The sequence below is a fragment of the Felis catus genome, chromosome D1 (genome assembly GCF_018350175.1).
Source record: "Felis catus isolate Fca126 chromosome D1, F.catus_Fca126_mat1.0, whole genome shotgun sequence".
Classification (NCBI taxonomy): Eukaryota; Metazoa; Chordata; class Mammalia; order Carnivora; family Felidae; genus Felis; species Felis catus.
In genome coordinates, this window is record NC_058377.1 from 66,155,406 (window position 1) to 66,171,858 (window position 16,453).

The following is a 16,453-nucleotide window of genomic DNA, read 5'->3' on the forward strand; positions in this document are numbered from 1 at the left end:
GTTTTTCTTCTGAGAAATGGCCAGGCTGTGGTGCCAGACCTCAGTCATGCTTACATACGTGATGAAGGGGTTTTTGCCTCTTGAATGTGGCTTCCGTTTGGCAAGAAAAGCTGTAATTATCCCTAAGGAAGCCCTGGAACCTTCCAACTTTGAGATCACATGTGTTTCAAGTGACAGTGGCCTGAGCTGCAGGAGCAGAGGACCCTGGCACACCTGGAGGCAGAGCAGGGCACATGTTACCCACTGCCCCCCTGTTGTCTAGAGCAGTCTGGGCTTTGGTTTGAGTTGAAGTTGAGTGATGTGAGTTATTTTGCTGCTTAACAAAGTGACCCCTACGTATAATTGGATGTGAATGCAAATAGCTGCAATAAATCCCCTGCAAAAGCAGTGTGAGCCTTCTGGTATTTTTAAATTCAGTACAGGTTAGCTAGACACACTTCTTACATAGGTTAAAGTAACAGCTACTACGAGAGATCTAGAGAGTGGATAGGGGTTAATTAGGTGGAGACGCAGGGATTTCGCAGGGAGGGGAAATAAGGAGCAAAGGTAAGAGAACATTCTGAATAGAGGGAATGGCAAATACAAAAAGCCCTGAGGTTGGGGAGAGCAAAGTAAATTGGAGAGACTAAAAGAAGCCTGGCCAGTGTGGCACTTCTGCCTGGGAAGGCAGTATGAAATGAGGCTGGAGAGCAAGGTAGGGGCAGCTAGGCTATTCGGGTGCCCTAAGGATGTTGATCTTAAGCATGAGAACGGCAGAGCACTCCCAAATAACTTTTAGTTGATTTATGTGCTATTAGGTATTGTTGTAAGGAGACAAAAACATTCATTTCATAAGAATAAACTCTTGGGGAAAAAATATTTTAGAGGATCACATTCTGTGATATCACGTAAGTAACTTAGCATAGGTAAATAGGTAAAGTAAGTGAGTAGGTTTTCTTAAAAAAACACACACACCCAATAAAACAAAGCCTGGGCCATCCTACTGTTTCACTGAGTACCTCCTAAACAAAGTAGACTTAAAAATTAAAAGAAATCATATTTTCTCATTCTTATATTGAAGTGTTGGAGAGTAAGGGAAAGAACAGATCATTCACTCCCTGCTGAAATGATTCCCTGTAGTTCTAATTTGTTTTTTCAGATATCTGTCATGTGATGGTGAGAAAATAACAATTCCTTCAGTCCTGAATGCTATTGTACTTTCTAGCCAAAGCACTGTAAGTGGGCATGGTTAGAAAACGCAACAACTGCTGAATCCTTGCAGTTAGAAAGCAGGCTTTTTTTTTTTTTTTTAAATAGGCTGGACAAGCTTAGGTTTTGAAATTCTTCCTTTCTAAAGCTTCTTCAGTCTTTTTCCTTCAGTGCTGATTTTTCAGACTGTCTGAATTTCTTGTATTTTAGAAAGTAGTCTGTAATATAATGATACAGATTTTATTTAAAAAATAATAAAGATTATTTTTCCAAGAATAGGGATGGATTTGTACTCCTTTTCTCTCATACACTTCTCTAGGTATGGTAGCCCATTGGAATAATGGTATATAAATAGCTGTGAAACAGAACAAAAAGACATGAAATAATGACTGGAGATTTTACCATGATGACCATAGCCATAGGAGTGCATGCATCAGCCACTAACTTTGAGAAGTACTGTTAAATTAGCATAAGTCCTTCTTTGAAGGAAGAAAAAAACATATTTACCCTCCTTCTGGCTTCCTGGGAGGTGAAAAGTGATGAAAAAATAGATCAGCAGACTTCCTGGTTGCCAAGTATAGCACTAATGGACTGTTGAAATTGCTGTCTACTTGCTGGTTCTTCATGACCTAAGGAAGTGGATGGGTGCTCCTGTTCTGTCCCTTATTAAATGATTAACCTCTCCCCAGATAATGTGCCATTACATTGTCTTTACACAATGTGGTCATTGTGTACTGATGACTTGTGGTCAATCACTTGTGTTAAAGAGTAAGTAATTTAGTATTAGTAGGTTCTGTTTACACACCGTTCTGGTTTTGCGGCTAATGTTTATGAAGATTGTGTTATCATATCTAAAAGTTTCTTAAGTGACTGCAAGAACTTAGCATACTTGCCATGTTGGAAGGGTTATTTGCCAGGCAGTCTTCCTGTTCAGTACTCCCCCTGCCCCCCCAGCACACATGCACAGTATCACATAATTACTCCAATTAAGAATAAGAGTGGTCTCCCAAAATTAGAATATTTAAATTTGATGTGGAAAGGTTTGGTTTGGTCTGCTTTGATTTGGCTTGGCTTTACAAAAGTAAAGGTAGAGGAATTAAAAGGAGGTGCTAGAAGCCATGTGATTTGGACTATAACATGTATACACTTTAATTTGTATAAATGTCTCTGTCATATTTACAGTATTCTCTGTTCTTGAAATGCGAATCAAAACTATAATGTGATACCACCTCACACCTGTCAGAATGGCTAAAATCAACAACATAAGAAACAACAGGTGTTGGTGAAGATACCGAGAAAAAGGAATCCTTGTGCACTGTTGGTGGGAATGCAAACTGGTGCAGCCACTCTGAAAACAATATGGAGGTTCCTCAAAAAGTTAAAAATAGAGCTATTTTTAATCCAGCAATGACACTACTGGCTATTTACCTAAAGAATACAAAAACACTAATTCAGAGTGTTATGCCAACACACTGAAATATCATTCAGCCATAAAAAAGAATGAAATCTTGCCATGTGCAACGACATGGATGGAGCTAGAGAGTATTATGCTAAGTGAAATAAGTCAGAGAAAGACAAATACCATACGATTTTACTCATATGTGAAATTTAAGAAACAAAACAAGCAAAGAGAAAGACAAATCAAGAAACAGGATCTTAACTCTGGAGACCAAACTGATGGTTACCAGAGGACAGGTGGATGGGTTGGAGGAGGGATTACATAGGTGATAGAGATTAAGGAGTGCATTTGTCATGATGAGCACCAGATGATGTATGGAATTGTTGAGTCACTGTGTTGTACACCTGAAACAAATACAACACTGTGTGTTAACTGGAATTAAACTAAAAACTTGGGAAAAAAGTAAATATTCAAAGTGATAAAAAAAAAAAAAAAAGAAAGAAAATATCCTCTGTTTTCTAAACAGCTTGCTTGGTTGGTCAAATAAATGACTCATTTGTTTTAAATAGGTCAAAGTGAAGATGTTCTTAAAGGGTCCCAGATCACGTATGTTACAGGTGTAGAAGGGGATGATGTTGTGTCTACACAAGTAGCCACAGTAACCCAGTCTGGGTTGAGTCAACAAGTTACACTCATATCCCAGGATGGGACTCAGCATGTAAGTATCCACCAAAAGCCAAACAAGTTAAATATTGTTTCTCTGAACATGGGCATGAAAGGCAGGTTGGGCCTTAATCGAGGAAAGCCTTGAATATCAGCTTGCAAGCAATGCTAGATCTCCTGAAGGCTTTCTAGTAATCTGCTGAAAGAGGCTACATACAAGAACATTAGGAGAGACAGGATGGTTGTAAGCCCAGCATTCCCATGGTGTTATTGGCGTAGCTCAAAGGTGAGGTGGTAAAGGTCAGAACCACAGTGAAATGGAGGGCTTGAAAAGTAAAGGATCTGTGTGAAAATATAATTCAGAGAAAAGATAGGATTTAGTAGCTGATTAGATCCAGGAGGTGAGATTGAGAAACCAACAGAGCCTTGGCTGAGGGGTTGATCATTAAAAGATCCTGGGAAGTCAGTGATGGGCAAAACTTATAAAATTTCCAAAGTGTGTCTCTCTCCCTCCCTGGAGTCATGGAAGTTCACTTAACTTATCTCCCAGAATTCATAGAAAGGTATCTTGATTTCCCCAGGAAAAGCAGTATAATGGTTATTCTCTGAACGTTTCTAGATGCCACTAGCCTAAAATAATCCAGACTTGATTTTATTTTTAGGCTCCAACTAAGGTTGTCTTAGTACCTGGTAGAAATGAGCATATGGGGTTCTTTATCCTCCTATAACTGTCTCTTCCATGGAGAACTCTCTCCTTACTTGTCTCAGAGCTTACCTCCCATGATGAATCTGCCCTTTGTGTTGATAACTGTTACCATGCTGATGCTAACTAGGAAGCAGCACATATTCAGGATTGGAAAATTAAAAGTGCTTGTACCATCCCATTCATTCCCTTCCCCCTCACTTTTGATGGCACTAATTCCTCACCCTCACAGTATTCTTTGTCCACTGATTGCTGTGCAAGATTAAACATATTTACTAACCCGGTTTTAATTTAGCATCAATCCTAAGACTTTTTCTTGAATTAGATCATCACAGACAGAGGCCCTCTGGAAGTAATGTGATGTAACCTCCCTCCCTCCCTCCCAAGAGAATTCCCCTCTCCAGGAGCCCCCAAACAGATAAGGCAGTTTCAAAAGAAGCAGCCTGTTCCATTGTTGGGTAATTCTAATGTTTATCAGACTGGAACCTCCTGCTATGTCAGCCACTCCTGGCTCCTCTCTGACCACATAAAGTGAGCCTCATCCCCCTTCATGTGTTCCAGAGCAGCTATTTTCCTTATCCCGATGTATTTTCTCCAGATGTAACCTTCCCATTTCCTTCAGGGATTAGATTTCTCTTCCATTCCTTTAGTCAGTTAAATAGCAAACATTTATGGAATGTCTACCCAATGCCAGATACTTTGGTTGGCTTAATGTGGGGAATATAAGAAGGGGGGGGTATCATAGTCAAGGAGGAGAAAGATATTTCTAAATGAACAATAACCTCTTATGATGGGTATGTAATTGAGGAATGTGTAAAGTGCAGTGGCAGCCTGGAGGAAGGAGTAAATGATTATTCCTGAAGGAATCTTGGAGACCCTTTTATTTTTTTTTTTAATTTTTTTTTTTCCAACGTTTATTTATTTTTGGGACAGAGAGAGACAGAGCATGAACGGGGGAGGGGCAGAGAGAGAGGGAGACACAGAATCGGAAACAGGCTCCAGACTCTGAGCCATCATCAGCCCAGAGCCCGACGCAGGCTCGAACTCCCGGACCGCGAGATCGTGACCTGGCTGAAGTCGGACGCTTAACCGACTGCGCCACCCAGGCGCCCCATTGGAGACCCTTTTAGAGAATGGCCATTTAGTTGGATCTTTTTTTTTTTTTTTAACATTTATTCATTTTTTCCGAGACAGAGAGAGACCGAGCACGAGTGGGGGAGGGGCAGAGAGAGAGGGAGTCACAGAATCTGAAGTAGGCTCCAGGCTCCAAGCTGTGAGCACAGAGCCCAATGCAGGGCTTGAACTCACGGACAGCGAGATCATGACCTAAGCTGTAGTTGGATGCTTAACTGACTGAGCCACCTGGGTGCCCCCCATTTAGTTGGATCTTGAGGAGTTTTCATGCATTTGTCAGGCAGAGTGAAGGGAAGGGAAAAGCCAGGAAAATAGAAGAGAATATGACACTCTGGGACTGCAAATGATTAGTTGTGGCTGGAATGCCGGATGCTGGTTTAGAAGTAGTGGAAGATGAGTTTAGAGATGCTGTTAAAGGCCAGATTGCAAAAGGTCATGAATACCATGTAAAAAGTCTAAACTCTAGTGATGGGGGGCCCTGGGGATTTGAACAGGGAGCATAATGAAATTTGTTCTTTTAAAAAGATGTCAAGGTAGAGGATGGCTTAAGAAAGGGTTAGACTGGGTACCTAAAAAGAAGTTGTATTATTGTGGAAAGTCAGACAAGGAAAAAGTAAGGGTGTGAATTGGCAGTAGAGATGGAGAGGAGGAAGTGCATTTAAGAAATAGCTTTGGGGCGCCTGGGTGACTCAATCGGTTAAGCGTCCAACTCTTTTTTTTTTTTTAAGTTTATTTATTTATTTTGAGAGAGATAGAATGAGCAGGGGAAGAGCAGAGAGAGAAGGAGACAGAGAATCCCAAGCAGGCTCCATGCAGTTAGCACAAAGAGCCCCACACGGGGTTCGAATCCACGAAACCATAAGATCACGACCTGAGCCAAAATCAAGAGTCAGATGCTTAACCAACTGAGCCATCCAGGTGCCCCAGGTATCCAACTCTTGATCTCAGCTCAGGTCTTGATCTCAGGGCCATGAGTTCAAGCCCTGTGTTAGGCTCTGCACTGGGCTGAAGTCTACTTTAAAGAAAGAAAGAAAGAATCAGTTTGGGGGTACCTAACTGGCTTAGTCAGTGGGACATGCAACTCTTGATCTCTTGATCTTGGGGTTATTAGTTGGAACCCCATGTTGGACATAAAGATGACTTAAAAATAAAATCTTTAAAAAAGAAAAAGGTTTTCTTACGATCTCTTTCTAAAGAGTTTATTCCATTATACAATTCTTATTTGCTCCACAGAGTAGACTTATTTAAGGACTAGGCCTAGTCCTTACTAAAGATTGCCAAATAGAACAAGAAACAGACTGATATGTAAAATGCATTGTGTTGCAGGTCAACATATCTCAAGCTGACATGCAAGCCATTGGCAATACCATCACGATGGTAACGCAGGATGGCACACCCATCACGGTCCCAGCTCACGACGCAGTCATCTCCTCGGCAGGAACGCACTCTGTTGCTATGGTTACTGCTGAGGGCACAGAAGGGCAGCAGGTGATTGCTATTTTTTTATATTAATCAATACATATATCATCAAAACTATTTCATAGATATACAGGGTAGTGTGGTGGTTAATCTCACACACTTTGGATTGAATTCCAGGTTTACGGCTTATTAGCCACATGACCTTCGGAGTCTGAGGTTTTCCTGCTCTGTAAAACAGGAGTGATTGTAGCATCTACACCATGAGGTTGATATAAGGATTGAATGAGATAATACGTACATAGTACTTAATATAAAGCCTAGGTATATATTAAGGGTTCATTAATGGTTCATAAAGTGTTCACCAGATACTTAGGAAAAATTCATCGGCAAAATTTATTTAATATTTTGAATAATATAGTCACATAGTTCAAAAATCAAAAAGTATATACAGGTATGCAGTGAGAAGTCTCCCTCCTACCCCTGCCTCCATCAACCTCGTTCTTGCCTCCATAGAGATAATCCACTGTTATTAGTTTCTTGTGTAGTCTTCCAGCCATTCATTAGGCATATACAAATAAATAGAAATAGTCCTCTTCTCCACTTTTGTTTTTCTTATGGTAGTAAACTATACTGTTCTTCACCTTGGGTTTTTTTTTTTTAACTTAATGATACATCTAGAAAATGTTTCTATTTCATTATGTAGAGAGCTTCCTCATTCTTTTTTAAAGCTGTCTCATATTTTACTCTATGAACACCCTAATCGAAGTCTTGTGCTGTTTCAAACATGTAACTTTGTGCTCATGTGATTTTGCATATGGGTGAGTATGTCTGCCAGGTAAATCCTAGAGAGGAGTTACTGGGTGAAAAGATACATGCATTTGTAATTGGGGTAAGTAGTGCCAAGCTTCCCTTCTAGTGTTGTACAGTCCACAGTACCACCAGCAGCATTCGAGAGCGCCTCTTCCCTTCTGTATAGTCAATACAAAGGTACTAAACTTTTGGATTTTTGCCAATCTCATGTATCTCTCTGTAGTTTTAATTTTTCATTTCCCTTAAAATCCATGATATTAATACATTTTACATCTTCTTGTACTATGCTGACAGCAATGTTGAGATTCACTGCAGCTACCTTACCATGTTCAATGAAAGAGTCTGTCAAAATTAGTAGCTCTCATTCATTTATAAATTCAATACCATCACAATCAAAATTCCAGAGGTTTTTTGAAGATATTAAATAATCTCACTTTAAAATATACATGAAAATGGAAAGGACCTATGATAAAACAAGAAAAAAGAACAAGGTTGAAAGAAAGTCTTCTACACCTTGAAATACAAAACTCAGAATCATAAAGCTTCTAGAAGTGAATACTTTTGCAAACTTGGCTAAAGATTTCCTAAAAATGCACTACCAAGGAAAGAAAAAAACATAAATTGAACTTCGTCAAAATTAACTCTGCTCTCCAAAAGACACCATTAAGAAAAGCCTCAAACTGGGAAAAAGATAAGATAAGCCTCTTAAGAAGAAGATAAGCCTCAAACTGAGAAAAATATATTCACTCTGTATGTATCAGTGAAATTGAAAATAGGTAACAAACTTCTACAAATCAACAATAAAAAGATGAATAATAGGCCATAAAAAATGAGCAAAATTAATTAAAAATGTATTTTTTGAGGCGGGGAGGCGCACAAGTGAGCGAGGGGCAGAGAGAGAATCCCAGGAGGTGCAGAGAGGGAGAGAGAGAGTGTGAGAGAGAGTGAAGTGGGGCGCACCCGAAGCGGGGCATGGGCTCCTGAGCTGTGAGATCATGACCTAAACTAAAGTCAGATGCTTAACGACTGAGCCACCCAGGCACCCTAAATAAAAAAATTTTTAATGAGCAGATCATTTGACCACTCACTTGAACAGACCTCTCATAAAAGAAGACTCAAGAACGGCCAATGACACAAAAAAAGTGCTCAAAATGACTAAAATAAAAAAGACTTGACTAACATTTGGTAAAGATGCGAAGCAGCTAAAATATTTGTACATGCTAGTGGGAGTGTAAAATGATACAACCACTTTGGAGAACTGTTTGGTGGTTTCTTCTACTCCACGACCCAGCAATTCCACTAGAATACATATTATACGATTTCACTTACATGAAATCCAAGAACAGACCAAACAAATCCATGGTGATAGAAATCAGAAAATGCTGCTTGACTGGGGGAAGGAAATTGATGGAATGGAATATGAAGGAACTGTTCTCTATTTTGTTTTAGGTGGTGGTTCCACAGATGTATCTAACTGTCAAAACTCAACAGAACACCTAAAGATTCATGCATTTTTATTGTTTGCTAATTATGCCCGATGCAAAAACAGAAACAAACTCGAAACCCAGCCACTAGCTTTCAGGCTGTCTTACGGAATGGTCCCAGTCATTTCCATGGCTCTAGGATTCCTGGATTGGGTGTATGACACAGCCTGGGTAAATACACCTTGTACCAGTTATAGTTGCAGGTCTGTAAGAATAGTGGCCCTAAACCAAGCATTCTTTTGTAGCTTATCTGTAGCCTGGGGACTAGGAAAATTTTAGGAGAGGCGGTTTTGAGGGCTGGAATGAAGGCAGGCAGCTTTCAGCAAGCGGGGATATCACAACAGGAGCGGGGGTTTCCCTTGAGGACCAGCTGCTGCCACATCTCCTTCTGCTGCAACTGTAGGCCATTGGGCAACTGATGACTATCCACTTGGGGTGTCCAGACACCACCTTTGAATTATCTGTAACTCTTAAATTACCTGTTTCTTTACATGCACAGGAAGAAAGCAGGTGGTCTTTCCCTGCCTTTTTTTTTTTTTTTTTTTTTTAATTAAGGTCATTGGATTTCTTAGCCTCAGTTTTCCAGGTGCCTTGAAAACCTAGTTAGCAAGTACAGACAGTATCTATTTTTGTTAATTGTTTTTGTTAATTTCAGATTATAAAAGTAATATATATTCTTAATGTAATAGAATAAAGAGTCTAGAAGTAAACCATCAAATATATAGTCCATTAAATCTCAACAATTAAAATTTGACTAGTGGGAAAGGATGGTCTTTTAAACAAATGGTGCTTGTAAAAAAAATATCCACATGAGAAAGAATGATGTTGGACCCTTACCTTATATCATATATAAAAATTAACTTTTTGAAAGAAAACATAGATGAAAATCTTCATGATCTTGGATTGGGAAATTATTTCTTATGTATGACAGTTATTTCTTATATATCACAGCAGAGGCAATGAAAGAAGAAATAGATAAACTTGTTAAAAATTAAAAACTTTGTGCATTAAAGGCTACTACCAGGAGAGTGAAAAGACATTCTACATAATGAGAGAAAATATTTGCAAATTATGTTATCTGCTAAGGATTAATATTTAGAATAAAGACTTCCTATAACTCAACAACAAAAAAACAAGCAATCCAATTTAAACATGAGCAAAGGACTTGAATAGACATTTCTCCAAGGAGTTTTACAGATGGCCAATTAGCATATGAAAAGATGCTCAACATCATTAGTTATTAGGGAAACACAAATCAAAACCACAGTGAGATACCACTTCACCCCCATTAGTTTAGGCTGTTATCCAAAAAACAGTACCAAGTGTTGACGAAGATGCAGAGACATCTTGTGCATTGCTCATAGGAATGTAAAACGGTGCCAGTACTGTGGAAAACAGTATAGCAGTTCCTCAAAGAGTTGAACATAGTGAGCATCTGGCTGGCTCAGTTGGTACAGTATGCAACTGTTGATCTTGGGGTCATGAGTTCAAGCCCCACATTGGTCTTAGAGCCTACATAAAAAAAAAAAAAAAAAAAAGAGTTGACATAGAACTACATATGATCCACTAATACCACTTGCAGATATATTTCCAGAAGAATTAAAAATAGAGATGCAAACTAAAAATCAGCTATAATCTTTTGATGTTAAAATAACTAGTCTCAACATTTAGGACTACTTACTTTGTGTGTGTGTGTGTGTGTGTGTGTATGTATACAGAGTTAGGATTATAATTTTGTATGCCTGTCATCCATCTAACACTACATTCTGAGCACTTTCTCATACCAATTAAATGTTCTTGTAAAAGGATTCTTATCATTTGTAAAATAATCTATCAAATGGAACTCATTAACTCATTCCACAAACATAAATTGTATAAGCCTTTGATTATCTTCATAGGAACAAACTCTAGCATGGAATTACTGGATTAATGATATAAAGTATTTTAAGCTGTTTGCTACATACTGCCAAATTTTCTTCCAAAAAGTTTTAACAATTGCACCATGGATCTGAAAGCTTTCTTGGTTCACTGTACTCTTCTTGCTAGCATTGAAGATTTTTAACATATTTGCATAATTCACAAGCAGAAGTTGAATTCTATTTTATTTTCATTTGTCTGATTAACGAGGTTGAACATGTTTTTCAGATCGACTCACAATCTATTTTTTCTTAATTGAGGTAAAATTTACAGTGAAATGTACAAATTTTAAATTTACAATTCAGTGAGTTGTTACACATACACACGCATATAACACCATCCCCAACATTTTCATCACCTCCAGAAAGTTCCCTTGTCATCCCTTCCAGTCAATCCCTAGTCTTTTCAGTTTTCCTAGTTAAATGGAAATCTAACCCCAACAGGTAGGGGTGCCTGGGTGGCCGAGTTGGTTAAGCGTCCGACTCCTGATTTCACCTCAGGTCACGATCCCAGGGTTGTGGGATTGACCCCCACCTTAGGCTCTGCGCTGAGCATGGAGCCTGTTTAAGATTCTCTCTCTCCCTCTACCCCTCTCTCCTGCTTATTCTCTCTCTATATAAAATTTTTTAAAAAGTTTTTTTTAATTAAAAAAAAAATGCATCAGGTAAACAAGAGAAAATAGTATATATTATGTTTCACTGATCCCAACTCAGGAATAAGTAGACATTTGAGATATGAATTACTCTACATGTGTAACGTACCAAGCAGCCACTTAGGGTAGGAGATCCTAAGCATGGTCACGTCTGTCCTGGTTAATGAAGCCTGGTGTAGCAGACCTACCTGCCAAGTGTCCTCTACCCTGTTATGTCATTGGTTCACATAAGCTTAGATAAATGCCTTCTTTTTGAGCCTCAACTTCTTCAAACAAAAAAGAGTCTAAGATAGACAATACAGAAGTTCTCTTCCAACTTTAGGCTTCTACAAGTCTGTGGTCAGAAGGGAGTTTTTCCTTTCAAATTTCAAGACAGTCCCTTGCATTAAATGGAGTTTAATGTATTTAATCATAGCTTTATTTTGTGTATTTTTTGTTTAAGGTCGCAATTGTGGCTCAGGACTTGGCAGCGTTCCATACTGCCTCATCAGAAATGGGGCATCAACAGCACAGCCATCATTTAGTAACCACAGAAACCAGACCTCTGACCTTAGTGGCAACATCCAATGGCACCCAGATTGCAGTTCAGGTGAGTTCTGTAGCAGCTGTCCTCAGTCAACAGGAAGACTACTTCCTAGCTCTCAACCTTGCACATTGTGCTTTATTCAGAACCTTTAGGGGAGGCTGGGGACAGACTAATCTGTGTCACTTGGCCACTAGAAGGAAATTGCTGTGTTTGAGGTGGTTTCAAAGAGACTGGCACTTTGTTTGCTATTATCTTTACGTTTTTTAGGGGAATTTATAGTAAGAAAAGCTTCTGGTATACATCCCAGCATGCACCCAGCCAGCTATCTTTACTTTCAAAATAAGTCTAATTAAGCAGGATTCTGTAAAGCACTTGGGAATGAACCTAGTGTAAATGTAGACCCAAATTAGTCCTCTGAGAATCACTGCACAGCCCCATTTTATGTTGGGAGAACATCAGACGACAGAAGAAACTATTCCTGGGGAAGTCACTGGATTCAGGAAGACAGTCTAGAATACAGATTACCTTTCCTTGGGAAGAGTTGTTTTTCATGTATTTACTTGGAAAAGAGAACACACTCAAGAAAATGCCAACCATTGTTTTTAATTTAGTTTATGGTATAGAAGCTAAAGACTCAGGAAGCTCTCTGAATACTTCCATTGGAAAAGATGAGCATCTTTTGTCCATTGCATGAGTGAAGGTTTATCAAAGTCCTAAAGGAAGAGGTGCCTGGTGGCTCAGTTGGTTAAGCATCTGACTCTTGATTTCGGCTCAGGTCATGGTCTCACAGTTTGTGAGTTCGAGCCCACGTTGGGACTCTGGGCCAATGGTACGGAGCTTGCTTGGGATTCTCTCTCTCCCCTCTTCTCTGCCCCTCCCTTGCTGTCTCTCTCTCTCTCTCTCTCTCAAAATAAATATATAAGCTTAAAAGATATAAGCTTAGGGGCGCCTGGGTGGCGCAGTCGGTTAAGCGTCCGACTTCAGCCAGGTCACGATCTCGCGGTCCATGAGTTCGAGCCCTGCGTCAGGCTCTGGGCTGATGGCTCAGAGCCTGGAGCCTGTTTCCGATTCTGTGTGTCTCCCTCTCTCTCTGCCCCTCCCCCATTCATGCTCTGTCTCCCTCTGTCCCAAAAAATAAATAAACGTTGAAAAAAAATTAAAAAAAAAAAAGATATAAGCTTAAATAATATAAGCTTAAAAGAAAATCCTAAAGAAAGATGGAACGCCTGGCTGACTCAGTAGGTAAAGCATGCAGTTCTCAGTCTCAGGGTCATGAGGTTCAAGCCCCAGGTTGGGCACGGAGCCTACTTAAACAAAACAAAACTGCAAAATCCTAAAGTAAGAAACTACATTATTCTCCTGCAAGAATTTTTTGTGTGCTCTTAATGATTGGATCAGCAGTCGTATCTTAATGAGTCCAGGTGTCAGAATTACAGAGATTTTACTTCGGGCATATACTGTTTCTTCGGTATTATCTTGACTGTGGCTTTGTGTCTGTTCCTGTTTCAGCTTGGAGAACAGCCATCTCTGGAAGAAGCCATCAGAATAGCATCTAGGATCCAACAAGGAGAAACACCAGGGTTGGATGATTAATCCTCAGAACAGTGGAGCATCGCAGCAGGAGGAGCCTTTCATCTTCGGGCAGCAGACACCCAGGAACCCGGGCCCAGGAAAATTAGAATTTTTCCATTCCTGAAATACTGTACACGTTTTTATGCAAGAGTGGAGAACATTTTATTCTTGACACTTTTGTGTATATAACCCTTGGAATAGATTCCCAAACTGATTCATTGTGTACAAGGATGTATGAAATTAGGGCAATACAGTAAATTTTCATGTTACTCTTTTATCAGTTCACAAACTCCTAGAGTCCACATGCAAGAGCAGCAAAGTCTTATGGAGTCTTATGATGGATTTTTAACTTACTGTGACAAATAAAATAAAGGCTGTATCTAAAATGTTAAAGGTTCTATACTTCAAACAATCAATTCCAGAAGCCATCATGGATAATAAAGGATGTAAAGCCTTCAAATATTTCCCCAAGTTAATAGAGTGTCTGCAGTTTTTGTTCTACTGTATACGTGTCTGGTTTTTTTTTTTGTACCTCACGGTTTGAAAACTATTCATTATAGTTTTCCATCCCTGTTAAAATACCAGCTCTTCAAGCTGAAATGCTAATTATATTGAATTGGATCCATTACATTGGATTATGTATAAAATAACAAAGTTTGGTTATTTAAAATTAAAAAGTTAAATCCAGTGCTTTGGTTTTGTTAAAGATTTTACTTAGCGTTCAGTTTTTTTTGTTACTGTTTTTTAAAAATAATGAACTATCAAAGTTTGACCATAGGCTGGAGCCCGGGATAATAGTGCTGTAATTGGACATGGCTTTCCTCTGAAAATTAGGTTAGTGGGTCCGTGTAAATTATTTATTTTTGCTTATGTACTTTTGTTTTAAAGCTTATTTACCCTAAAGTTTATTATTAATTTTGAATACAGCAATTTTTAAAATGTTACCTTTATATTTGTTTTATTAACGTGGTATGGGTGTGGGAGAGAGTGTGGTAGAAAAGAGCACAAATGCCATCAGTTATAACCCAACACACATATATTGAGAGTATATTGTTTATCAAGCACAGAATAAGTATTTTTTCATACATTGTTATGTTCTTCTAGCAATTTTGTGAGATATACGGGATTTATTATCCCCATTATCCCCATTTATAAAAGGAGAAACAGAGGGTCCAAAGAAGTTGTGTCTCCACCCAGGCCCTCCGACTGTGAAGAGGCAAGGCAAAGACTTGAGAACCCAGGCTTTTTTTTTTTTTTAAATGCTTATTTTGAGAGAGAAAGAGTGCCCACACGCATGAGTGGGGGAGGGGCAGAGAGGGACAAAGAATCCCAAGCAGGCTCCCCACTGTCAGCATGGAGCCCAATGCAGGGCTCGAACTCACGACACTGGGAGATCATGACCTGAGCCGAAAGCAAGAGTCGGATGTTCAACCGAGCCACGCAGGCACCCCAGAGAACCCAGTCTGACCCCCATGTCCAGTGTGCTTTCACCACACCACAACTGCCTTCTCAGATGATGCTGGCGGCAAAGATTATCAAGATGAGCTCTGGTATTTTCTGATTGCCCAATGACCAGAACACTCGAAAAACCATGTCTAATGTCAGAAATTTAGCTTAGGGTCCACCAAGTTCCAAAAAAGAAAGGAGGGGGAGGCCTGCCCTGCAGTAATCATTCCTTCACCGTGTTCACTGTGCTTTGTTTGCCAGAGAGCTGAAATGCCGCTCTCATGTTTCATTTCAAGCTTTATGGTAAAAAAGGAAAAAATGTACTGTTGTATTTAATACAAATGTTATCTTTGATGAGGTTCTTTGAAGTCTTGCTAAAAAAGGGTCATGACTTACTTATCTGAAATGGGAAACCCTTCAGGGTTGGGCAGGCGACTGGTTGCTTTCCCTTCAAAGCTCTTCACAGATATTTAACATTAGAAAGGGTCTTAGTCACACACAGATCCTGTCTTCTCTCTTGCCTGAGACCTTAAAGCACACAAAGAACTCACAGCTAAGGCCTGCTAAGGCTCAGAAAGGGGCTGGTATGGGGAGGCAGAGGAAGAAGAGGATCTGCAAAGTCACAGGGTGGTGCTCTGGCCTCCCAGCCCCAGTCCTGGCTGCTGACGGGGCTCCTCTGCTGGGCCCAGCTAGGCCTGCTGTGCTTCCCAGGACCAAGCCCACGCTATCAGCCTCCCTGGGCCCCTTACTGCCTGTGCTCAGATTCCAGGCTTTCTCCCTCACCCCAGCTCCTTTGCCAGCTAGACTGGACAGGGCTGAGCTGGACTCTGCTGGCAGGCCTGTTTATCCCTCAGCTCCAAAGAAAATGCCTTCCTACCGGCACCAGAGAAAAGGGCAGAGGGACGCTGCTGGTTTGTCCCCTACCTGCCTTCCTGGGGATGGGTGGTGGCACATTTCCCCCAAGGGAAGACTCCAGCTGATGTGCAGACAGTTGCTAGTTAAGCCGGTGCAGGGTTTCTTCAGAGTGTAGGGTGCATAAAGGAGCCCTTAAAGTTGGAAAGTCCCCAAAGACCCTTGATGAAACACAAGTACTTTACAAATGGAGCCTGTTGGAGCATAACTGCAATGGGATCGATCCAGGCAGTTGCTCAAGGCAAAACTTAGTCTAAGAAAACCCCTCACTCTCCCAGACACAACCTGAGGCCACTACAGAGAAAAAGAACATTGCCTACAGTCTGCAGTCATTAAGAATTTAGGAAATAGAGTAAGAGAAGAACCTGGCTTCCTCAACTCTCCAAAGGTGGCAGCTGCCCCGAAGGCCGGACAGCTCTCTGTGCCCCTCCACCTCGGGGTGGTCATTTGGGTGATATCACATGCTGCCTTTCCTGCACGGCAGCTCCAGGACTAGGTAAGTAATGTCGGGAAACCATGCATTCAGCACTAAAATGGACAGGACTCCAAGGAATTTGTGTTCCAGTGTTTCCTAGCTCACATAAGACTGTAGACCAGTTGGGGTACGTGCGTGGCTCAGTCGGTTACG

At 40.3% G+C, this 16,453-nt stretch overlaps 1 protein-coding gene across 7 annotated transcripts in view; it reads left to right on the forward strand.

The window, feature by feature from the left end:
* Positions 1-14,411, forward strand: part of ZNF143 (zinc finger protein 143) — a 56,007-nt gene extending 41,596 nt beyond the window's left edge. For all 7 annotated transcript variants that reach the window (XM_003992984.4, XM_019812038.3, XM_019812039.3 and 4 more), the window contains 4 exons: positions 3,157-3,305; positions 6,414-6,575; positions 11,812-11,958; positions 13,405-14,411. In XM_003992984.4, coding sequence (XP_003993033.1) covers positions 3,157-3,305; positions 6,414-6,575; positions 11,812-11,958; positions 13,405-13,488 — 542 coding nt within the window. In that variant the 3' untranslated portion in view covers positions 13,489-14,411. The remainder of the gene's footprint in view (positions 1-3,156; positions 3,306-6,413; positions 6,576-11,811; positions 11,959-13,404) is intronic.
* The last annotated feature ends 2,042 nt before the right edge of the window (positions 14,412-16,453 follow it).